Source organism: Zeus faber (assembly GCF_960531495.2).
Source record: "Zeus faber genome assembly, chromosome: 22".
Lineage (NCBI taxonomy): Eukaryota > Metazoa > Chordata > Actinopteri > Zeiformes > Zeidae > Zeus > Zeus faber.
Genome location: NC_137209.1, coordinates 18,426,885 through 18,451,345, shown reverse-complemented (window position 1 = coordinate 18,451,345; position 24,461 = coordinate 18,426,885). Strand labels below are relative to the sequence as shown.

Sequence of the window (24,461 nt, the reverse complement as noted above, 5' to 3'; positions counted from 1 at the left end):
CTTTGTTTGTGGGAATCAGTGTAAAGCCAGCGTGCGGTGTTCTGAGATTTGTGACGTCGCTCCCTGCAGGTGAAGGAGGCGCCGGGCTGCACGGCCTCCACAAGAGGAAGCACAAGAAGCACAAGAAACACAAGAAGAAGCATCACCGTGACGATGGCAGCCACGGCTTCTCCGACGCCCCAGAACCCGTCCCCGTCCCGGTCCCCGTGCCAGTGGCCAGGCCCCCCCCGCAGCTCCGCCTCAAGATCAAGCTGGGGGGGCAGACGCTGGGAACCAAGAGGTGAACATCACATTGAGTTTGTAGTTTATTAGATGGATGGGTGGGGTGGGTGGGTGCATTGTTCATCCCCGGGAACAATAGGCAATAGTAATGAAGTAATAGAATAAAATATGAAAAAGTGCAATCTGCAAGAAACCAAATGTGTCAACATACAATAAACCTAAAATTGAACAATGGTAAAAAATATCCAAAATTTGAACAATATACAAGAAAAATAATCCTAAAATAAAATATGATAAACAGAAAAATTGGCAGCATCCAATTAACCAGAAGAAATGACTAAAAACGCCATCGATACACATTCTGACAAAAATAGGAAATTGTGTAAGTTGCAAACATATATAAAATAAGAAAGAACTAATAATACATAAATACAAAAATATCATTAAAATCGACATGGTTTCCACTGACGGTTATCAAATTAAACACGAGTGGCCAATCCAGATTTAAAAATAAAATTAATAAAGCTTAAAATGAAATGAATCTGATATTGTATGAAATCTGTGTCACGACTAGTGACAAATATGTATACGTTAATTAGTTAATGTAATTTAATTCATAATTTACCAATAGTCTAAAATAATATAACTAATCAGAGACGTTATTCTTCAGCGCTACTATTATTTTCTTTATATCATTAATATCTTTATATTGTTAATATAAATAGTGAATTCAAATTGCACCAAATTCGACGCGGCACGTCCTTGGGTCCCCAACAACACACAAGAGATTCCTTCCTTTATAGTTAGATCAGAAGTGGGTAGGAACGTTTTTTTTTTAACTTTTAGCACATATCATAAAATATATATATATTTATATTTTACACCTCGTAAGCATCGATTAACTGGTGATATTTTGGTGGTGACAGCGTGCCGACCTTCACGGTCCACCCCGGCGTCGCTCGCCCTCCCTCGCCGCTGATGATCATCCATAACATTGGCGGCGGTGACGATGATGATGATGATGATGAGGATGACGACGACGAGGATGGAGATCAAGAGGAAGAGGAAGATGAGGAAGAGCCCTCCGTGCCTCTGGAGCAGTACCGTGCCTGGCTGGGTAAGGAAACAAACATTATTAGTATTAATAATAATAATAGTAATTATAATAATAATAATTTATATTGTCATTATTCAACAATTTTTCTCAAAAGAATTTCGGGCTTAAACGAACGGTTGACGTCTTGTTTGAACCGCTATGTCACAAACATCTCATGGTTTAAGTTTCATCCAAATCGATCCACATACGGAGCAGAAATTAGTTGACACACCAACGTTCAAAAACGAATGGAAAGAGAGATGGGTTTTAGGGTAAGACGCTTTGTGATGTCATCATACTATTTACTATACATGCGCAGGTTCTGGTTCAGAATGTACAATGGCACCGTCTCCAGTGCGCGGTATAGACTCCGTCACTCTGTGGTGGTTAGAGATGTGTTTACGTGCCTTCTTACCCGCTAGATGTCTGTGGATCTGTTCGATTGATATTTGAAATCTGTTGTCCCCGTCGCTTTTGCTGGAACCCGTGAAATTGTAATTACTCGAAGAGATACGCCAACGTTTTTTTGTTTTTTTTCGTATTTCATGGAAACGTAACCCGTCGAAAATTTAATCCAAGGAAAGAAGTCGCCACTAAAATGATCTCAGTTTCATCACCCTCGTAAAGGTGCCATTTCAAACATGCGATGTGAACAGCCATTCGTACAGAGCAGAGAGACCACCGTGTGGCACAAAGGGCCAATCGTACAGCAGGAGCGCCGGCGCTTCCTCCGCTCGCTGCCGACCGCAGAGCTTTCCGGCCGGGCAGCGAGCAGCGGGGATGACGCCCCCCCGGAGCTGACGCGCGGGTTTTCCCAAAACGTCAATTTGAATTGGAACCCGCACACCTCCCCACCCGAGCCCCATGTGGCCCCCGTCCCCGCTAGAGGAGAGCGATTAAAGAAAGAGTCGGCGCTATGAGAGTCACTCAGTCCGCTCCAAACGTCCCCGCACATAATGACAGAGCGCAGTTTCAGGAACCTCGGAACCTACGAACCCTGTAATACGTATCTCACAAGACTAAACTGGACCCTGTGTATCGCTGACTGCAGTATTACTGCTGTGTTTTTTAAAATGTTTTTATTTAACATATTCATTTGAGATTCAAATTAATCTATTTGAGAATGAATTGAATTCAAAACCACTTCTACCACTACTTCAGGAGAAAACAATCGCCGAGGAACGACAGTGAATCCATTGAAAAGGCCTCAAGCTAAACTGTTGTGAGGAGTAATAATGATTTAGAATCATTCGCTGAGGAATTATGATTATTCTGGTCTAATGGTCTAATATTATTATTATTATATATATATTTTTAATTATTATTATTGATTTTATTATTATTATTATTATTGTTGTTGTTTTTATTATTGTTATTGTTATTATTAATAATAATAATTATAATAATAATCATCATCATCTGAATCTACCCCGTGTCAGATGAGGACAGCAACCTAGCGGTGTCTCCTCTGCCGGACCTGGACTCGGACTCCATGCTGGGGGGTCCGGTGGATGAGGAGGAGCGCTGGCTGGACGCTCTGGAGAAAGGAGAGCTGGACGACAACGGAGAGCTGAAGAAGGAGGTTGACGAGTCTCTGCTGACGGCCAGGCAGGTGAGTCACGGCGCACATTCTTGTATACATACATATTTGTTATGCTTTAGGGTTAGTGTCATTACGTTTACGATTGTTATCCACTGTATTGGGCCAATTCAACTGGCGGCCTGTGGGCCAAATGCAGCCCATGTATTCATGCAAATTGGCCCTTTGGCTTAATATGAAGGTATCGGTTCATTTTAAGCCTTTTGTCTTCCTCTCTTTATTTTTAAGTGTGTCTACACTCTCAGCGGCGACAGGTTGAGAATCTGTTCCTGTTCCCCCCCAAGCTCTGTGCCATGTGTCTCCCCCTCCACCAGAAAGCGCTGCTGCACAAGCAACAGATCCAGCCTCTGCTGGAGCTGCCCATGGGCTACAAGGAAAAGGAGATGACCGTGGAGATGATGCAGAAGAGGGAGGAGCGCGCCCGCAAGCGGCGGCTGCAGGCGGCCAAGAAGGCGGAGGAGAACAAGAACCAGACCATCGAGCGTCTGACCAAGACCAGCAAGGCCAAGATCAAGAGCATGCGGGAGAAGAGGTCCAAGCAGGCCCAGTGCCCCATGGTGCGCTACAGTGACTCCGCCCGGGGCGTGGCCATCTCCTTTCCCGCGGGGACTTTCCCCCCAGTGGCCGCCGGCCCCCGCGCCCCTCTGCCGGCCCCGGCTCCCTGCGGGGTGACAGGGTGCGGCAACCCCAAGAGGTACTGCTGCTCCAGGACCGGGGTGCCGCTGTGCAGCCTGCAGTGCTACAGGAAGAACCTGCTGCTGCTGGAAGGAGCCGCTTGAACCGGCAAAGGTACAATCTCACGGCCCGGGCTTTCAGGGCTCTTATTTTGAAATATCTTACCGGCTATGTTGGCTGGACACTTATTTTGGGGGACAAAAAAACATAGCTGGGTTTATCGGAGTCTTCATTTTGAATTCTCTAACCAGCTAGGGTAGCAGGACTCTTATTTTGGAAAAACCTAACGAGGTTACAGGACTCTTTATTTTGAATCCTCTAACCCGACAGATGGGACTGGAACGGACAGTGATGTCATTGTATAATTATAAAAAAAAACAACATTTCACATTCGGTGTTGGAGCCTGTGAAAACATAACATTTCTAAGAGATATTTAGGAAAAAAAAACCTTGTTAAGCAGAACCCAACACTGAGCCAAGACCCTAACCCTGACTGCTGAATTGTAATGGAGTTATACATCTCATCCACGTTTCAGTATCCAGTCAGTCAGTCAGATGAATTCAGTGTTTTATTTTTGTGAAGAATTGAACTTGAGTCACAAGGAAAACATGGTGTATCTGAAACAAATGACAAATAAAGGATTCTACTTTTTTTATTTTTTTTTTTTTTAAACATCGTCTTTATAACAAATACTTCCATTTGCATATAAAAAAATACTGTACATCTTAAATAAACCCTAAAAAAATACGCAACTTTAATTTGCTTCAATTCTTCATCTCGGGATGTTTTTCCAGAACCAGGCACTGGTTTGCAAGGGAAGATCTGGCCAAAAATGTTTCACACCTTTCGATGACTATTCATCAGGATGTCAAATACAAAAATCACAATTCCTGCTGAATGTTTAATTTTTCATAATAAAGAAGACAAGTTGTATGCCATGATGAATTTTAAAAACAATTATTATTATAATATATATATATTTTTTCAAATTTATTAGTGGAATGAAATTGTCTAAAATAAACAGTCTTAAAACAAAAAAAATCTCATTGTGTAAAAAAATAAAAAATAAATTCAAAACAACTCAGCAGCATTTCTTTTGCAAAATAGATCCCAAAGAACAATAAGGGAAAAAATAATGAACGGTATTTCACTTCAATAACATTTGAAAATCAAAAACGAAATGCTTTTTTTTTTTTTTTTTTAAGTCGGCCTAATTCTAAATAAATGATCAAGTTTGTGGTGCGTGTTTTACACGGTGGATATTTACCGTCTGCTTTAGGTCGGAAGTTAAATATCCCAAAAAACGCCAAACTATGGATGTATGTGGTAAGACACCAGATCTCATCATACATAATAGATGCAGCATCATCTCTCTGGTTCTGGACTCTGCCGCTGCGGTGGAGGGGAGGGGCTACTTCCTGACACGATCGGCTTGAGGTGAAAGGTCAGCTTTAGATCGATGGACTTGCCTAACCCGTCTATAAATCAATACATTTGCATAGGACCTTATCAAAATAAATTATTAATTAACTTTCAATTAATTAGTTCATAATTAAGCTAACTTTATTTTGAAATCGAGGGGGTAAAAAAAAAAAAGTAGCGCGATAATTCCAGTTATCGAGCAACCGGGTCACGGGGCGAGGCCGAAGCTTAGCCTGAAGGCCATCTCCACAGGAACCTCCGGTACCGAGTCGTGGAAGCAGACGTAGAACTCCTGGGGGACGGGCTCCAGCAGCATCCGCCTGCAGCGCACAACACAACACAAAACACAAACCCAACACAAACAACACACCTCGTGACTCCGACTCGCAAACGACTCGTTCTCTGCGAAACAAAAAGAGTGAATCTTTGACTCGCTGAACATTTTTTGGTTTGAATAACAAACCCCAGGGGGGGGAATATCACAGGTTTTCAATGATGGTGTCCCCCCCAAGGACCTTTCAAGCACTTCAGCACAAAAGAGGCTGTTTTCCCAGGTATTCCAGTGCATCGATTATGGAGGACGGAATTCAAGCACCCGGAGGAACCCGGTGAGACCCCTATTGACGAGACAGCGCGGCGCTCCTACCCGATCACCCAGTAGGTCATGGTGGGCGGCGGTCTCCTCTGGTCTGTCCAGTTTTCCGGCTTGCACTGGAACAGGACCCCGTGCTCCTTGACGGGGCCCAAACCGCAGCCCGGGGCCCGATCGGCTGCCCGCCGCCCCTGGAGCACAAAGAACGCTCGCATCAATGCAGGAACATCCGTGTGCAGGGAATGTCCCCGGAAAAACTGAATGGTATTTGGTGTTTTTTTTTTTAAATGGTAAAATGCTTTTTCGAGGTAAAAACTCGAGCATTCCTCGGGTTTCTCAAAATGATCGGTTTCTGCAAACATCAAGTTGAAATTTTGGCTCCGACTCCACGTTCGCTCACGTCAGGTGTCACCATATTCGGCATCAATAAATTTAATTTTGTATTAATTAATTTTGTGTATTGAATTTGTTCCCACTTTTAATTGCCAGATTTATTTTTTGTATATTTTTATATTCAGTGCTTCATATTTTGTATTTTCTTTTATAAACTACAAACTACGCGGCGTCAAAAAGGGGCGCGTCCCGTACCCGGGGCGGCAGGCTCTGCCGGAAGGTGTCCCGGATGGAGAGGCAGCAGTGGTGGAAGTTCCTGATGAGCTGCGGGTGGATGGCGCCGCCGAGCTGCGCCACCTCGTGGTGGGTGGGGGCGATGAAGACGCCCTGCACCGACTCCATCAGCACGTAGTGGAACAGCGTGTTCTCGGCGCCCGACGTCAGCCTGCGGGCGTTGAATAACGGTGAACACACTGGAAACGCACTCGGCCGCGCACACAGTCAGCTGCCGAGGTTGACGTGGTGGACGCAGGAGAAATGGACGAGCGTAAGGATCTGAGCCACTTGGACGAGGGCCACATTGTGATGTGTTTTTTTTTGTTTTGTTTAGTTTTTCCCCAGTTCACTTTTCGCTTTATTTTATATTTCAATTTAGTTCTTGTTTGCCATTTATTTATTTATCATCTTTAGGTTTATTTAATTTTTTTGTTTGTTGTAAATTGTGAAAATGTTCTAACTTGTCATTATTAGTTGTTTATTTTTAGTCATTTTTATCTTTATCTAATAATGCAATTTTTTCTATTTTTATTTGTATCCCCTAATAATAATAATAATAATTATTATTATTATTGCGTATTGATTTGACGTGAGTTAAAATAAGTGCATATTTTAATACAAATGTCAGAGGTAATACTTCATGCTGCCGGCAGGAATCACTTAAATGCAGAGGTTGGAAGGTTTAGTCCGGTGGGTTTTAGTTGAGCGTGAGTCGCGGCGGAGTACAGGCGGAGCATCACCCACTTGATGGTGTTGTACATCTCCTCCGTCTCCCTCTCTGTCAGGATCTTCTTCAGGGTTCCCAGGTAGAACGGGTTGGGGTGTTTCATCCTGGGAGTCTGAAGACAAAAAAAAAAAAAAAAAAAAGAGACAAAAACCCGTCCCGGCTTCAGATCCTAAAATCCCACGTTTGAAAGCATCACATATATCATCCTACGGTGGAGGCCTGGATGTGTATTATTCCGTTACTTTCGTGGCATAAAATGAAGGAAGCCACCACAAAATTGTTGATGGCAATGATTGGTGTTCCCATACGTACATATACTGTATACAAATCAACATACATACCTATATTTATTTGAATAGAACAGACTGGAGCGCTATTTCTAGTCTCGTGCAGTGGTGTTATGTGCGGGTAAAAGGTGGTGCAGCCCAGCAGGACGCCGTGGGGCGGCGGGTGGAGACGCTGCCATTCGGCTGCCGCGGCGTCAGGTTCGAGGCCGCGTTTTGCCCGTCCACGGTCACCGCCGCTGTTCCGTAAATCATGTGACCGACTTGGACAACGTCAAGTCTCCGCGGCTCAATGTCAGCGGGCTCAGGGGTCAGATGCCACGAGGGTTCAACAGACCACGCCCTGTAGCTGTGTTTCATCACAAGTTTAAGTCCTGCTTTTTTCCCCACCCATCCATCATTTTGTGAAGTTGTAATGACCCATTTGAGAGGTTGTGATCCTATTTTTGTAGTTGTACTGGAAAACAGCTTAAAGTTAAAAAAAAAAAATTATATATATATATATATATATAAGTATATTCATCCGAATATCAAATAACATATTTGTAATTTTTTTTTTCTGTCATTTCAAATTCAGAACACAGGTGTGTGAAGATTTTATGTAAATTTCAATATACAGGTTCAGATTCAATATAAAAGTTCATGTTTTTGTTCCACAGGTTCCAAAGCTCTCAGCTTTTGCAACACGTTCACCGGCGAGCGCTTGAAAGCCGGCGTCACGTGCGCCTTGAAAAAGCGACCTCGTTCGCGCTCCGTGAGACCCGGCGGCGCAAAGCGATAAGTCGCCGGGCGAGCTCCTACGGCGACGGCGGACGAGAGGGTTCGGTGCCGAGCGAGCCTTTTGAAGGCCGGCAACACGTGTGCGCGGCTTAAAAGCGCACGGAGACCAGAGCGGCGGGCGAACCCGACCGGGCGGGGCACTGGCTGCGACGCCGCCTTCCGGTGCCGCCGGCACAGGCTCAAGTCCCTGCTTTTCCATCCAATATCCGCTCCTTTAATCAGATGATCGGAGGAGGAGACCGCGCGAGGCGAGAGATGAGCCGCCGGGCGGGGACTTTTGAGCCCGGAGACCTGGGGGGTGGGTTTTGATTTTGATTTTGTTTTTGTTTTCAAAAAGGCGGCGACTTTAAATGTGCCCGGAGAACAGGGCAGAGTGTGAAGGACCTGGTGGTGTGATGGGAGTTGGCGGCGCAAGACCAGAGACGTGGTGTTGGGGGTTGCCGGTTCGACTCCATCTCTGCCTCAGTGGCTGGATCGCGATGACAACAAATCCTGCTGCGGTGGGTCTGGGGTGGGCCGTGGCGCCCCCCCAGCCTCCAGGGGCGATGAACCCAGGGAGGGTTTATTTTTTTGGGCCGTGGAGCTGAGCGCTGGCCTTTACCCACCTTGAAGGGCCCTGGGCTTCCGGCCGGCCCTCCCCACTCCAGGGTGTCCCGCTGGGCCCCCAGCTTCCTGCCCGAGTCCGGGGTGGAAAGCGGGCTGAGGCCGGGGACCACCGCGGAGTCCGTCGGGCCCTCGCCGCCGCTGTCCGAGAGGCTCCTCTGGGGGCTGGGCCTCCGGGCCTTGTCGCCGAACAGCCGGCTGAGGACGGAGGAGGGGGCGGCGGCACCGGCACCCGGGAGGAACCAGTCGGCGCAGGACAAGCAGGGGGCCGGCGGGGCGCTGAGACGGTCCTCCATGGCGGCCTCCAAACCCTCCAGCTGCAGCAGGGTGGCCTTCACCTGCAGGGAACAGCACGGACACCTAAGCCTCAACACGGGTCCCGAAACAACACTTTTTAGAAGTTATTACATTTATTCTATCATGGGAAATATTGTATTCCAAAGTGTTTTTAAACCCTTGTGTTTTTCAGCCGTGAGAGCTCCACAAAAAAATGAAAACTAGCTCTAGTGTTGCGAGATCAAAACAGCAGACAGAGGAGGACGTGCAGAGCGTTTCTTAAAGAGTACCATCCAACAAAAGTATCTCATGCGATTTTCACACACTTAAAAATATATATATACCGCCGCACATTTAGTGGCAAACGTTCGTTTCTCAATGACACTGAAGAAATAAACTCGATGGACATCAAAATGTGAAAAACCTGACAACTACCATTGTGATCCGATCAATCTCATCAACAGAACCTTAGCATGTGCGACAAATTAAGATGTAAACACGTTATCTCCACATCCTGCTCCATTCTAATGCTTTGGTACAAATGAAGGGCGTGTCTCTCACCTGGTCCACGTAGATGCAATCGGGCCCCGGGGAGCCTGGCGCTGGGGAGGCGCAGCCGCCCGCCTCCAGCAGCACGCACTGCATGAAGTGCCTCTGAGCAAGACAAAGAGGGAGGTGTCGACGGTGTAGCTTCGATAGATAACAACATTCCCTCTACACTGGTGTTTGTGTTTAAATTCCACTGTAAAAAAAAAAAACTGGCGGCACAGTGCTTTAACACCGGACCGCACCGTCCTACGGACATCTTGGTCGTTAAATAAGTGAAATAACGGTAACGGGAGACAGAGGAAACGGGAGATGGAGGAAACGGGAGACGGAGGACTCTCACCAGTCCCACGATGAGCAGAAAGTGCCGCGCGCGGGACTGACTGTAGCCGGCGGGGGGCGTCGTGCCGCGGGGCGCCCCCTGCTCGGCCCGGTGCAGCAAGAACACCTCCCTCCAGACGACCAGCTGGCCCACGCGCTGCTCCGAGGCCAGCGGCAGCAGGCAGTAGTGCTGGCAGTACAGGCAGACGTCCAGCAGGTCCTCCTTGGGGAGGTGGTTGGCGATCAGGTAGCCCTGCAGGGAAAGCAGGCAGAAAGCAGGTAGAAACAAGGTAGAAAGCAGGTAGAAAACCAGGTTTCAACCTGGAAGAAACTGGAGTAGCAACTAACCATTATTATTAATCTGTCAATTACTTTCCTGATTAGTCGATTAGTTGTTTTGTCTATTAAGTTGGTTGGTAATTAATTTCATAGTTGGAGACTAATCAGTTAATCGACTAATCTTTACGGAGACTTGGCTGGGCCCTAATGCACCTGATACAGCTATACAACTGGGTTTTTTTTACGGTGCACTAAATGGCTTTTTATTATTATTATTATTATTATTATTATTTTATTATTATTATTATTCATGGTTTGTCTATACAGGCCGTTTCAATTGCGGTGGGGGACTTTAACAACTGTAACCTGAAATCTGTGCTACCAAACAAACATGTCCAAACCACAAAACCAACAATGGACAGGCTGGTCCATCTTAAAGGGAGTTCAAGTTTGGCTGAGTTTGCTGAATCATTGCTGAGCATTGGCATGGAACTACCACAACATTTACACAACTCTCACCATTTACACCACAGACACCACTTGCTGATGTCTGCAAAAACAGACGCACAGTCTGTTTTTGTTGTTTTTTGGGATGGTGGGTGCTTTGTGTGAAGGCAGAGAGAGCCAGAGCACAATTTAATACACACGACAATTAAGTTGAACTTGAGAAACCAGTTCGGAACAGGCAGAAAAGTGAGAACTGATATTTATTTTTTTATCTTTTTATTTGATCCCAGAATTAAATCAAATATGACTTGATGAATTATGTGTGTGTGTGTGTCTGTGTGTGTGTGTAAACACATACCTTGTAGAACAGACAGGAGCCCAGTGTAACGTAGAGCCTCCTCAAGCCAAAAAAGTCCTCGGACTGGGCGACAACAAGAGGAACAGGAAATGGTTATCAAGCCGCCAACTGAAGATCATTTTCGGGCACAAATCTTGCTCCCCCCCGTCCAGGCCTTACCAGCTCTCCAAAGTCAGAGGATTCAAAGTCTGAGAGCACGGTGTCCACCTCCATCTGTGGACAGAACCATCACAAGGGAGGGAGTTGCAACCCATTCAGACCAATAATCAATATCCAATATCGAGATCAGTGGGCTTTTTAAATGTTTAGTCGTCTGCTCTCAAGCGTGGGGTCATTTTATAGGTTAGGAAATAATTTATCCATTATCCATATATAACCCGAATCTGAAAGTTGCACCCATGCACAAGTTCAGGCAGTTCATTAAGTAATAGATAAGAATAACTAATATAATAATAAAATATCTAACACTGAAATACAGCATGCGATAAAAAGTGAAAAAAAAAAGAATATAAAAAGTCTAAGAAGTTTGGATGAATGGGAATTGAAAGTGAGATTTTTTTTTTTTTGAGAAAAAAAAACAATGAGATTAAATAAATAAATACATGCTTAGAAAACAAATGAGTGAAAACTGGGAATATTATAATTCTGAATAAACTGAAAGGAAAACCACCCCCTCACCTTGACCTCCGGAGGCAGCGTCAGCCAGCGCACGGCCGGCAGCCCGTCCAGGAACAGCTTCCCCGAGACGTCGGGGGGCGGAGGGACGGACGCGCCGGCCGCCAGACGGGACGGCTGAATCAGCTGCTGGAAGAACAGGCAGAAGAGGTGGTCCAGCGCGGGCCCGCGGTCCCCGCCACAGAACGCCCTGGAGGGAGGGGGTCATGGAGGCACGATGACAAACAAGTGTGTGTGTGTGCGTGTGTGTGTGTGTGTGTGTGTGTGTGTGTGTGTGTGTGTGAAAAATCACATCAAGAAATAACGTAACTGAGAATATTATTAGTGTGAAATGAGGGAAATTTTCGGCGACACCGAGGCCCCGCCCTCCTCCCTCTCTCTTTTTCGCCCCCAGAACACGCACCTGTCCAGGGAGCCGTACATCACCCTGAGGGTCCGGACCACGCCGCCCACCACCTCCTGCAGGCAGAGCAGAGGCACCCTGCAGAGCCGGCATGTTCACTGAGTACTGTTATATATTATTGATATGTTATTACAATGTTATTAGTAAATTATTAATTATATTGCACAGGGTTTTTATATTGCACCACGCTCACATCCCAAACACCTTCCACCAGGTGAGGGTTAAACTAACTGAGGGTGCGGTCAGGGGTCTAGGGGTTACCTAACCCTAGTAGTGAGAATGAGAGCGTCTTGGTTATATTATTTTGGCTATTTCTGTTCTGTATTTTCGTATATGTGTTTTAACTATTTGTGAATTTTTGAATTATTATTTCATTTTTTCAGACTTGCGCTTGTTTTTTGCAAATTAGTTGCAAAAAAACTCCCCAATCGTCACCACGACACATTATTCGTACATGTTCGGCATTTTATGGTTATTTGTGTATACTTGAAATTATTTATATTATATTTGGTTGCTATTTATTTATTTTTTTAAATGCAAACTGTCGTGAGAAGCACCAATCGTCAACTCAATTTCATTAATAAAATTATAAAACACTGGATGCAATCACAGGACAATGCCCTTCCACGGCCCGATAAAGTACATTTTAGGAGGTGGGAGTTTCCCCAAAAAGGGGGGGGGCTCCTACCTGTCGGCGGGCAGCGCCACCACCAGCAGCTTGCTGCCGTCCTTCCAGTAGCCCACGTGCACCAGACTCTTCCCCAGCAGGAGAGACGAACTGAAGCGGGCGAGAAAATCCCAAAAATGTGTGAAGCCCAAGACACCCAAACCCCTCTAAAACTCAATGCCTGAATGAGCACGGGTGTGGGGTTTTTTTGGGGGGGGAACCTGAGGATGTGCGTTCCGGTGGCGTGGTCCAGCATGTCGCACAGCGTGAGGAAGATCCCCCGCACGGCCCTCAGCCGGCTGGACGCCTCGCACACCGGGTACTGGTACAGGACCTCCTGCTGTGGGGGAGGACACACACACACACACACACACACACACACACACACACACACACACACACACACACACACACACACACACACACACACACACACACACACACACACACCAACAGTTAGAATTAGTACTTTCTGCAGTTTTTCCAACCTGCGATGTTTCAAATCCCACTTAAAAAAAATAATAATAATGGGAATTACACTCTTGTGTTGAAACATCAAAATTGCAAGGCTGCACTAATTCATCAGTTCCAGTCAGAGCAGCAGCTCCACGTCCCAGACCACATCGGCAACAGCCGTTTTATTTCCATGATCCGAAATGTCCCCCTTTTCCCCTTTCCCTCGGCATGTGGCGGCGGCGGTGCGTCTTGCTGCGACATTAGTATTCCTCCCAGCATGCCGCGGGGCTTTGAAGGGCCGCGGGGAGGATCAGACGCCGGGAATCTGGGATTCTTTTGGGGGGGCGATGGAGGAAGGAAGGAAGGAAGGGGGCGAAAGCTTTGAATAACCGAGGCCTTATCGCCGTGGCAACTACAACAAAGGCCCGACTCCCGACTCCAGGAAGGAGAAACTCACCTCCGGGTCAGAGACGGCGTTTAGTCCGTCAGTCTGAATTCCATCTCAATAAATGGGAAAGCAGATAAATGATAAAAAAATGGACCTTTACTTTCCCTTCTTCTTTTGAGATCAATTGAACGGCCGAGAGTTGAGCTTCCTTTAAGGTAATATGTTTAAACTCGAAAAATAAAAATAAAAAAAAGTTTAAGCGTTACATTTTTAACGATCGTTCGACGCTGTTAACGCATTCTCTCAGTTTGTCCCCCTCGGGGTCGCCTTAGGAATCGCAGCGGGTCGACAGCAAAATGTATTAATTCATGTTTATTTTACTGTTTTCCATGTTTTGATTTTAAAGCATTTCATGCAAACAGGCAAACACAACCTTTTGTGGACTTTATAAAAATGTCACATCGCCCGGCACCACAAGATTGAAGGGTTTTATTTCTCTGAAAGCAGAATAAAGAAAGACCATGTCTCACATTTCTGTTACCCTGCAATCAAAGTTAAAAAAAAAAAAAAAAAAATCTAAGTCTGGTCTTCAGCAGCTTCTAGCGCCGCAGCAACATTTAGGGAATCCGCCGCGGGCTGATGTGGCTCCAGACAAAAATACTCTCCAACAAGGCGTGTAAAAAAAATTATATATATATATATATAAAATAAAAATCATAATAATAAAAAAAAAATAATAATAACATAATAATGATTATTGTTATTATTAATAATGATTATTATCATTATTATTATTATTATTATTATTATTATTATCAATAATAATAATAATAATAATAATAAATAATAATGATAAAATGCAATAAAGTAAATATATATGAAAAAAACTCCAAGCTACCAACAAAACAAAAATGTCTTTTGGGTAAAAGTCTGTAGGAGCAAGGAGCACAACATCCCATCGTCTGAGCTCCTACGATATTTTAACGACATTAACGATACCAGGATACGATATTTTGGTGACTCTGTGAGAATCGATCGTGAGTAAATGTGGGTATTAGGACCAAGCAGGAAGCGGGGATATTACGATAGGCCTAGAATCACGGACGATATCATGTCTCACATCGCGACATCGATACCACAACCATATATCGCACAGGAGCATCCATCCATCTGTTCAAAGGAGGAGGGTTCGCCTCTTTTTTTCGCTCTCCTAGCCCGCCCCCCCCCATCCTTCTGTTTCCAGTTAGCGACGCCCGCGGGTCCTTGGACAAGACGACGACGAGAGGCTCTCTCTCACACATCAGGATGTTATTGTACATTTTCCAGAGCGGTAGCTATAGAGGGAGAGGGAGAAGGAGGGAGAGAGAGAGAGAGAGAGAGAGAGAAGGAGAAGGGGAGGGAGAGACAACCGGGGAGAGGAAAAGGGGGAGGCTTGGACATGGAGGGGGGAGAAAAAAGAAACGGGAGGACCCAACTGCGCCGGTATGCCCCGGCCCCGCTGTCAGGAGAGAGAGCGAGGCGCAAAAGCACGGCAGCTTCTCAACACTCCGCTAATCTCCCCAATCTCCCGCGGCCGCGTCCCCTGCCAGCCGCAGGCGGCACCAAAACCGCTCCCCGCCAACCGCAGTCGCTTTTATTTGCGTCACCGTCTCACTCCGCATCACCGTTCTGCTGCTGTGACTCAAGTTCAAGTTCAAGTTCAAGAGGTTATTTGTCACATACATACACATACGGTCGTACATATATGCAGTGAAATGTCATGACACCCGGTGATTACGCGCAAGCTCTATAAGCTCGAAAACTACTCAAATGTGTGTAATCCTGAATTTCCCGACTGGGTTTTACTAGAGCTCCATCTCCTCTTGGAGATGCCCCCGCGAGCCCCCCCCTTGGGGCCGCTGGCCCCGGTTTGGACGGCGCGCGGCGCTGACTGACCCCGTCCTGCGAGGCCTCTGCGTCCAGCTTGAGGGACAGGTACATGAGGACGTGCGGGACGTGGGCGACGGACATCTGCAGCTCGGCCGTGTCCTCCCCCCACAGCAGACGCACCAGCTGGCTGACGGGCGGAGGGGCCTGCGCCCGCTGCGGCGGCGGGGCCGGGCCCCCGGCGCCGCCCCCTGCTGGGGGACACAGCGTCTCCACGGTCAGCCTCACCTGGAGGAAGATGGATCGATAGATAGATAGATAGAGAGAGAGACACCAGTGCTGCCAGTGGAAAAAGTGGGGGTGCAGCCCTGGGGCAAACTACTTCGTCTAACTAGTGTTTAGTGTGCATCTACTCGTGTTAGAAAAGTACCAGGATGAAGTACTACATCCAGTGAAATATCTGGTGTCGTAGATCAGTTTGATATGCTAGCTGTTTTTATATGTTTATTTATGTTAATATACAGCATGTGTATTATTTGATTTATATGTATATATGTTACTTTTGCACAGATGATATTTGTGTTAAGCTTTAGTTTGAGTTCTGCTGATTTATTTTTTGGGCCCTACTTCATAGTTATTTCTAATTTTATAAATGTTCTCCTGCACGTGGTGTTTTTGTAAATATTTTGTGAATTTGTAAATATTTGGGAGAGTGAATAAAACCCAAATGTTTGCACTTTACACGATTCCTCGCATCGCTGGAAGGAAGCGGGGCGGGTGATACGACATAGTAGTACTACGGGGGTTGGCAAGTTCGTAACTTTGAACGTTGGAGACGTTCAAAACAGTTGTTCCAAAATGTTGTCGTTCCAAAAAAAGGTTAAAAAAAACAAAACGTGTTTTTTTTCCTTTAAAAGGTTTTCAAGCGCTGTAATTTTCTAATCCAACGATTGCTGCCAGAGCCGCCAGTGGCATCGACCGCGGCTCGCGAGCCTGGCCATCAGGTGCCAAACCCGTCTGGGCCGGTTTGAACGTCAGGGGTGTTATTAGGGACAAGGAGGAGCGCAGAAAGCCTCCAAAACTGACAAGAGTGGAGGAAGTCATCCCATCTCACTGTGAAAAAAAGATTGTCTGGGTTGTAAAAAAAATATATACATATATATTTCAAATGAGGTTTTATTTAATCACAAAATGTAACAAAAAATAAAAGAAAAAATAAAAGAAAAAGAAAAAAGAAACGTTTGAAAATTGCGGAAATTGCAAGCCTTAAAATTTGGTCAATTGTCGAGCAAAAAGCTGCACTTTGAATAAATAGGGAGGATGTGGTTTGGACTTGAGTGTGTCTCTCTGGAATTCCAATCACTTGATGTCGGTTATCCAGCGGGAGAAAGGAACAAAAGGAAAAAGAGGAGAAAGAGGAAAAAGAGGAGAAAGATGAAAAAGAGGAGAAAGATGAAAGAGGGAAAAGAGAAAAAAAAAGAGAAAGATGAAAAAGAGGAGAAAAAGGGGAAAAGGGGTGAAAGGGGGAAAGGAGGGAAATGAGGAGAAAGATGAAAAAGAGGAAAAAGAGGAGAAGGGTGAAAAAGAGGAAAAAGGGGAGAAAGATGAAAAAGAGGAAAAGGGGGAAAATGAGGAGAAAGAGGAGAAAGATGAAAAAGAGGAAAAGGAGGAAAAAGAGGAGAAGTATGAAAAAAAGGAAAAAGGGGAAAAAGAGGAGAAAGATGAAAAAGAGTAAAAGGAGGAAAAAGTAGAGAAGGATGAAAAAAAGGGAAAAGGGGGAAAAAGAGGAGAAAGATGAAAAAGAGGAAAAAGGGGAGAAGGCTGAAAAAGATAAAAGGGGAAAAAGAGGAGAAAGGTGAAAAAGAGGTGAAAAATGAAAAAGATGAAAAAGAGGAGAAAAAGAAAAAGAGGAGAAAGATAAAAAGAGGAAAAACAAGAAAAAGATGAAAAAGAGGAGAAAGAGGAAAAAGATGAAAAAGAGGAGAAGGATGAAAAAGAGGAAAGGAGCAGAAAGATGAGAAGGAGAAGGACCGAGAGAGGGAGGGAGAGAGACAGAGCCTTGTCACCATGTGGATGTTGCGGAGGCCTGATGTGCTACTCTGTGCTGATGATTTTTCATTGTGTTGGAGAACAAAGGGACGACATCTTGTGTGAACTACATTCAAACATTATTTTATGACTCGAGTCTCGGGAAGAAAAAAGAAAAGAAAAAGACGCCGGCGAGCGAGTCCCTCCGGCACAGTCTCCTCGAGTGAGCTGCTATCTGACGGAAGGAAGTGATAGAGGGGATAAAAGACTTTATATTGGGGTTAGCACAATGTTTCTTTTTTTTATTAATAAAAAATATATATTATATAAATATATTGTGTGTATATATATATATATTTTTTTTTTTTTTATATAATAATTGTTATTTTTATATATATTTAATTTTAAGCTAAGTCACGCCCTCTTTAATGACATCACCCAGCCTTGTGCTTTTTGTTATGTTTGTTTACCTGTCAACCGTCGCCCATCACCTGTATTAACTATTAAAGCCACAGCATATATAGTAAATGTGTTTTTAATATAATAATATTGCCTACATCATTGCGATTATATTTGCAGAATTATTATTGATTACTATGGTGAGATTTTATTAATTTGATTATGGTTATTGATTATTTGTATTTACGAATATGATCAATATAAATGAATCATAATTACTAGATTTACTTATTTGTTATTAATTGTATTTTTCTGTTATTTCCTTCCTGAGCACACACCGCATCCCAGTAATAAATAAATTCAAAACTGGAATGGCCTCTTATCGCATCTAACCGTGACTATCTGAGCGTCCCCTGCTAACCTGATTTCAATATCATTATTGGTAAATTCATTTATTTTATTGAACTGAGCTATAAATACTGAAGGAAAAAGAAACTACCACCTGCCCACACACACAGATATTTGGAGTTCTCTCTCTTCTATGTTATTTTGTCGAGAACGAACAAACACATCGTGCTAAAATGTTAATTCTTTGGATAATTAAGTGTGAGGCATGTGTGACCATATACAGCACCCGCTGCGGTATTTCAACCATTAAAAACAGCTCAAGAAGTATTATAGGTCGGCTATAGTGCGATGGGAGGCCTATGAGTGATGGGTGGGCTATAGTGCTATGGGCGGCCTAAAGTGCAATGCATGGGCTACTGTATAGTGCTATGGGCGGCCTATAGTGCAATGTATGGGTTACTGTATAGTGCTATGGGCGGCCTATAGTGCTATGGGTGGGCTATAGTGCTATGGGTGGGCTATAGTGCTATGGGCAGCCTATAGTGCTATGGGTGGGCTATAGTGCTATGGGCAATCTATAGTGCTATAGGCGGGCTATAGTGCTATGGGCAATCTATAGTGCTATGGGTGGGTTGTAGTGCTATGGGCGATCTATAGTGCTATGGGTGGGCTATAGTGCTATGGGGTGCCTATTGTGCTTTGGGTGGGCTATAGTGCTATGGGTGGGCCTATAGTTCTATGGGCGGCCTATAGTGCTATGCATGGGTTACTGTATAGTGCCATGGGCGGCCTATAGTGCTATGGGTGGGCTATAGTGCTATGGGCAGCCTATAGTGCTATGGGTGGGCTATAGTGTTATGGGCGATCTATAGTGCTATGGGTGGGTTGTAGTGCTATGGGCGATCTATAGTGCTATGGGTGGGTTATAGTGCTATGGGTGGGCTATAGTGCTATGGGCTGCCTATAGTTCTATGGGCGGCCTATAGTGCTATGGGGGGGCTATAGTGTTATGGGTGGGCTATAGTGCTATGGGTGGGTTGTAGTGCTATGGGTGGGTTGTAGTGCTATGGGCGGTCTATAGTGCTATGGGTGAGTTATAGTGCTATGGGCCGCCCATAGTGCTATGGGCGGCTATTAGTGTTATGGGTGTGCTATAGTGCTATGGGTGGGCTAAAGCACTATGGGTGGAATCTAGTACTACAGCAGACAGACTACTAAAGGTGGGCTATATCAGTATCACTATTATCACTTTAGATCACTATTTTTTGCCATATCGCCAGCTCTACCCCTAAGCTGCATCTTAACGACCTAAATCATAAAACATTATTTTATCTCTCGAGTCTGAAGCTGCAACGGATGGATTTACCTGCGAGGGTCCAGGGACGCAGGAGAGAACCCTCTCGATGTTCTCGCTGGAGACCTCCACGTCGTCAACCGCCACGAGGACGTCCCCTGAAGACGCGGAATAAGGGAAAAAAACAAAAACATTATACTTTCCACATGAAAAATCTCATTTTGACGGTTGGGGTTAAACAGGTCCAAGATCTGAGCGTCGTCATATATAAATTGTGCATTTTATTGCTTTGTAGAAAATGGGAAATTCACCATTTTAGTAAAAAAAAAAAATCTATATTATATATATAATATATATAATATGGTTAAATATTTATCTGTGTTGTAAAGCCACGTGAACTGGGCATTTCAATGATTTTTGTCTTATATTTCATGTTTTGTCATTAAGTTTATTGTACATTACCTTTATTCTCCTCGTTTTTCTGATTCACTGCAAGTTGTATTTCATTAGTTATGGCATATGGCCACGTTTTCCCTTTTTTGGGGGGGATTGGAATTTTGTACCAAAGGCGCTTTACAATAAACTAAACATTTAGAAAAATTGCCAATATACAATAACCCTGAAAAATAAGTAAAACTGACCGATGAGGATCTGCCCGCTCCGGATGGCCGGGCTGCTGGGAACCAGCCCGTGCACCGTGAGCCGGTCCAGCCGGTCGTCGGGGTCTGCAGGGTCCCGGGTCCAGGAGGGCCGGTGCACCAGGCCCAACAGGGCCTCCAGGAGCCCACCCTGCTCCGGCAGCGGCGTGGAGGAGCCCGCCAGGCGTTTCGGGTTCAGGTAGACGCACACTTCCTTCAGCCGCCGCTCCGGGCGCTGGCCCGGCTGGCTCTTCAAAATGGACGCCGGCACCGAGGAGGAGGGGCCCCCGCCGCCGCCTCCCGTCTTCCTGCGCTGCGACGGGCGCCGCTTCCGCCTCAGGATCCGGGCCAGCGTCTTGATCTTGGGCTCGCCCTTCGACCGCAGGTCCGAGCGCTGCTTCCCGTCGGCCTCCGTGATGATCTCGGCTTCCTTCTCGCTGAAGCGCACGTGGTTGGTGGACAAGCCGTGGTTGGCGGACAGGCCGTGGCCGGCGGCGGCGGCCGACCGGGCCAAGGCCGCCTCCTCCTCGCCCTCGCTCAGCTCCAGGTAGAAGAGCTCACCGTTCCTCTGGACGCTGTCCAGCCACTCAGGCTCCAAGTCACTGGTGGAAAACAAACAGCAGTTCAGTTCTAGCTGATCTACTATTCCCATGCATTTCAGTTGACATAACTATGCTGCATATTCTGGAGCTGTTATTTATTCGTTTATTACTGATTTTATTTTTTATTGAGCAGTTGATCACATATTGTTTTCTGAATGTATATATTGTGAATTTAGTGTTTATCTTCTCACTCTGTACGTCATGTTGCAATGTCTGGGATCAATAAAGTATATAATAATAATAATATATAATAACAATATCTGATTTTTCTGATATGGATGCACAGGGAACTTTTAGCTGCAATAAATAAAAACTGCTATTGTTTGTAATGGAAAAGACATTGTGGAAAAAAAAACAAAAAAAACCCCAGTTTCAATTTAACTTCATTTTCTGAGTCTTTATATGTGACTATTATTATAAACCAGAGAAACGTGAGAGGAAAGAAAATGTATAAAAAAGAAAAAGCATCAACCCCTTTAAGCAACAGATCTCCTTACTCTGCAAGAAAGAAAACCACACACCAGGAATGATGTGTTTTTCTCCCTCCTTCTGATCATTCTAAAATTAATCCCTTGCAGAACCTGCGGCGCAGCTAAAAAACCACATCCATAAATTCACTGGGGACGGCGAGCAACGTGCAATTATTTATGGAGGTTGACCCCTCAAATTAAAAACATCTCCCAAAACTATGAAAAGCACCGGGGGTAGCAGACTCTGCACGCCGCACTGCAATTTACTGATGGAAACTCTGGAATTTTTGGACCCGACGTCCACATTCTCCCCCCTACACCCAGAGGAGGACGAGCCATTGTGTAAAAAAAAAAGTGCAGTGCGTAGAATTCGGGGGCATCTGGCGGTGACTGAACACCCCTCCCCTCGGCGGAGTAAAAGGCGGCCTCGAAACCAGCGAAACTGGAGACAAGCCCTCCCCGGGGCCAGTCTTTGGTGTGTCCGTTCTGGGCTACCGTAGAAAAAGACATGGCGGTGCGACATGGCGGCCTCCGTGAAGCAGCCCCGCCCCCTAGGTCGATGGAAACGTCAACACAGCGATTCTTATTTTCATGGGATTATGCACTGATTAAAAGATACTTATGAATATTATAGAACGTTCCGTTGATTCTACACACTTCACCTTTAAAGTGGTAAAACCATAAGACTGTCTGTGTTGGGGGTGGATCACGCTACAAGTCCCCAAATAACATTAAAAATTGGAATGTTTTTGTTTTGTTAAAGTTCCTGTCAAGCGACAATAAATGTGTGTTCCAAGTTTGTCACACAACAGAAAAAATGTGTTATTAACCACCCAGCCAAATTTGAATGATGAAGAAAATCGCCGTGTATATACAATTAGTAGGGCTGTACCCGACTCGGAGAGGGAGACAGGTGCGCAAAAACGCACACCCGTCTCCCCCACCTCCGACTGTACCGAAAATGCGAGTTCCGGCGACGGGCGTGCCAACACAATGTCTTTTTTATTCCAGATGTGGGTGGTTTTATTTTACGTCCCCTTGCGAGAACGGACGAAACGGTGCGTGACGGGGACGCTTTCTCTGTTACTCTCTCCCCGATCGCCCCCCTCTCCGTGCGTTATGCGTAGAAAACAATCTAAAGGCGCCGACGAGTCCCACCCCCCTTCCTCCGTGCCCCGCCCGCACGATGTTTTTACGTGTTTTATTCGGAGGAACGGGGCCGCACGGAGAGCCGTGTTCGATTCCCACGTTGATCCCCTTGTTGTCATGCACACTGAAAAAAGGCCGAAGAACCTGAAAAAAAAAAAAAAAAAAAAAAAGGGCCACGCGGCACCGCAGCCAGCGACGCAATGACGTCATTCATGCCGCGGGCACTAAACGACACCCTGCGGCGACGAAACCGGGCTTTATGTCGTGTTGGGGGAGGAGCCATGCCAGGCAGTCAAGCGTTACGTCACATGTCCCTGATGTAGGCACGCCCCCACCCCCCAAAAACACAAAACAGGAAACAGTTTAACGGTCTAACTCCACTATTCAACACCACACAGTTCAGTCTTTTTACGTGTTTTAATAAATTACTTTCTAGAAACAAATCTCGTACTTGACCATACAGAGACTTTAAACATCCGGGTTTACCCTCATTTTACGATTTTTACAAAATGATCGTGATCCGCTCAGATAATATTTGAAGGTCAAATAAATTGCGATCGGGCAATTACCCTCATACCCACAATTCTTAAGACGTCACTTTCTTTTCTCAACAGTACGTCTTCTTTTGGTCTATTATGTTGTTTTTAGCTTTCATATCGATCCATACCCACAGTTCACTGACCACAACTAACTGCGCTGCTCAAACAAATCGACCACGACTGCTTTCCACACCTTGCGCCGTGCCCGACCAAGCGCATTCGTTGCCGGGCGAGGCGGGCCCCGCCGCCAACAACGGACAACACAGCATAGAGGAGCGCATGCAGAACACACAAATACATGGCTGTTTCCTCAATAAATACAGAGGCCAATATCAAAATGGAGAGATTTTTTTGTTCAACAAAATATCCTCCTGGATTCCCACTTTAATTACTTCCGTCATCGTTTGCTTAAACAACCCGCGTGTGGCTTCGTCGCCGTGAGGACTCACTCGGAGGAGCCGGAGCCGCTGTAACTTGACCCCAATTCACTGTCCGAGTCGTTACTATTTTCGGGAAGGTTTCCCTCCTCGCGGATATTATTTCCTGACGCCATTTTTTTTTTTAATGCTTTACTCTTATTGTTCACGCAGTGTCCGCCACAGAACGCAACTTTCTCTCTTTTTCACGCAGACACGAAACGTCTGCAGCGCCATGCCGCCACATCCGGGCTTTTCGAGCCGCGTGTCACGTGGCGCAGGGACGCCCGCGTGATTGGCTGGCGGTGCCCGTTGCCCCTGGCAACGTGGACGCTTCGCTGACTGGGCAAGCGGGCACGTGCCAGAGTGTTCTTTTTATTTCCCTGAATAATGTATCGACAGGATTAAAAAATAAAAATAATAGTAACAATAAAAATGCATGTACTCGTATTTTTTGTCCTCGGCCTACCTACAAATACATTTAAAATGAAAATAATATTTTGTTAGGTTAGGTGTTTTTTTTTTAACCAGTGTTTGAAAGACAGCTTGAGACACACACCATTTATATTATTATTATTATTATTATTATTATTATTATTATTGTTATATTTTCACTTTTTTATGGTTTTTTTTCTGTGTGGGAAATAGACACTGAAAAATAATGACACATATTTGTGATTATCTTTTCATGTTGTTGTTTTTTTCAGCGACAGATACTGAAATATACGAAATATAATTTATGAATTAAAATACTGGCTTTTATGTCGTTGGGGGTACATCTCGAGCAAGCATGCGCGCCTTTAATTCCGACTAAAAGTGTTTAAAGTAAATTACCATTTAAGTGTTAATAATAAATAATAATACATTTCCAGGTCTTGGTACTACTCTTGCACAGCCCTCAACCCCCCGCATCCTGCAAAGTCCCTCCATTCAAACCAAGCACCTGCTGTTTAACAGATTATTGCAAACGCACAGACCTGTAAAGGAGAACGCTGCGGATCGAGTCGAAGTCCTCCAGGTCGCCGGAGAAGGGCCCACCGTCTATGGAAGTGTGCAACATGGTGTATCTGTCATGGTTTCGCCGGGAAACACCCGCGCACCGCGTTAGTACCTCGTTGCCAAGAACCCGGGTCGCGTTTCCACCCGAGGGGCGTCCGGGGAAACGAGAGTTCCCAAGCCCCTTCCCCTCTGCGCTGGGCGGGTCCCGGTGCCGATCATGTTGGAAGAAAGGACGAAAACAGACGATCCAACGCCTCGATCACTGTTGGGGAACGGGGTCCTGGAG

General features: G+C 45.4%; 2 protein-coding genes across 2 annotated transcripts in view; one reads left to right on the top strand and one right to left on the bottom strand.

Annotated features, from left to right (window-relative positions):
• Positions 1-4,245, top strand: part of ino80b (INO80 complex subunit B) — a 6,940-nt gene extending 2,695 nt beyond the window's left edge. Inside the window, exons 2-5 of the mRNA XM_080023701.1 lie at positions 70-280; positions 1,149-1,339; positions 2,758-2,930; positions 3,233-4,245. Of these exons, the coding sequence (XP_079879827.1) occupies positions 70-280; positions 1,149-1,339; positions 2,758-2,930; positions 3,233-3,697 (1,040 nt within the window). The 3' untranslated portion in view covers positions 3,698-4,245. The remainder of the gene's footprint in view (positions 1-69; positions 281-1,148; positions 1,340-2,757; positions 2,931-3,232) is intronic.
• Positions 4,233-23,317, bottom strand: intu (inturned planar cell polarity protein). Its single transcript, XM_080023700.1, has 17 exons — positions 23,210-23,317; positions 20,004-20,602; positions 19,435-19,520; positions 15,363-15,581; positions 12,805-12,923; positions 12,605-12,694; positions 11,917-11,994; positions 11,517-11,703; positions 10,998-11,051; positions 10,839-10,901; positions 9,777-10,007; positions 9,449-9,541; positions 8,614-8,949; positions 6,962-7,056; positions 6,197-6,386; positions 5,663-5,799; positions 4,233-5,336 (listed from the first exon to the last, which is right to left on the bottom strand). Exons 1-17 carry the CDS (start codon positions 23,311-23,313, stop codon positions 5,225-5,227), a joined length of 2,793 nt encoding a protein of 930 aa, XP_079879826.1. The 5' UTR covers positions 23,314-23,317; the 3' UTR covers positions 4,233-5,224.
• Between the last annotated feature and the right edge of the window lie 1,144 nt (positions 23,318-24,461).

What these genes read in the sequence shown, in the direction of transcription:
- intu (XM_080023700.1), bottom strand. Translation starts at nt 23,313, where the DNA reads ATGGCGTCAGGAAATAATATCCGCGAGGAGGGAAACCTTCCCGAAAAT. An exon ending in CGCTGCCTCCGGAGGTCAAG is followed by an intron (nt 11,052 to 11,516) that starts GTGAGGGGGTGG and finishes TTCTGTCCACAG; the next exon opens with ATGGAGGTGGACACCGTGCT. An exon ending in GGCAGAGCCTGCCGCCCCGG is followed by an intron (nt 5,800 to 6,196) that starts GTACGGGACGCG and finishes TTTGTGCTCCAG; the next exon opens with GGGCGGCGGGCAGCCGATCG.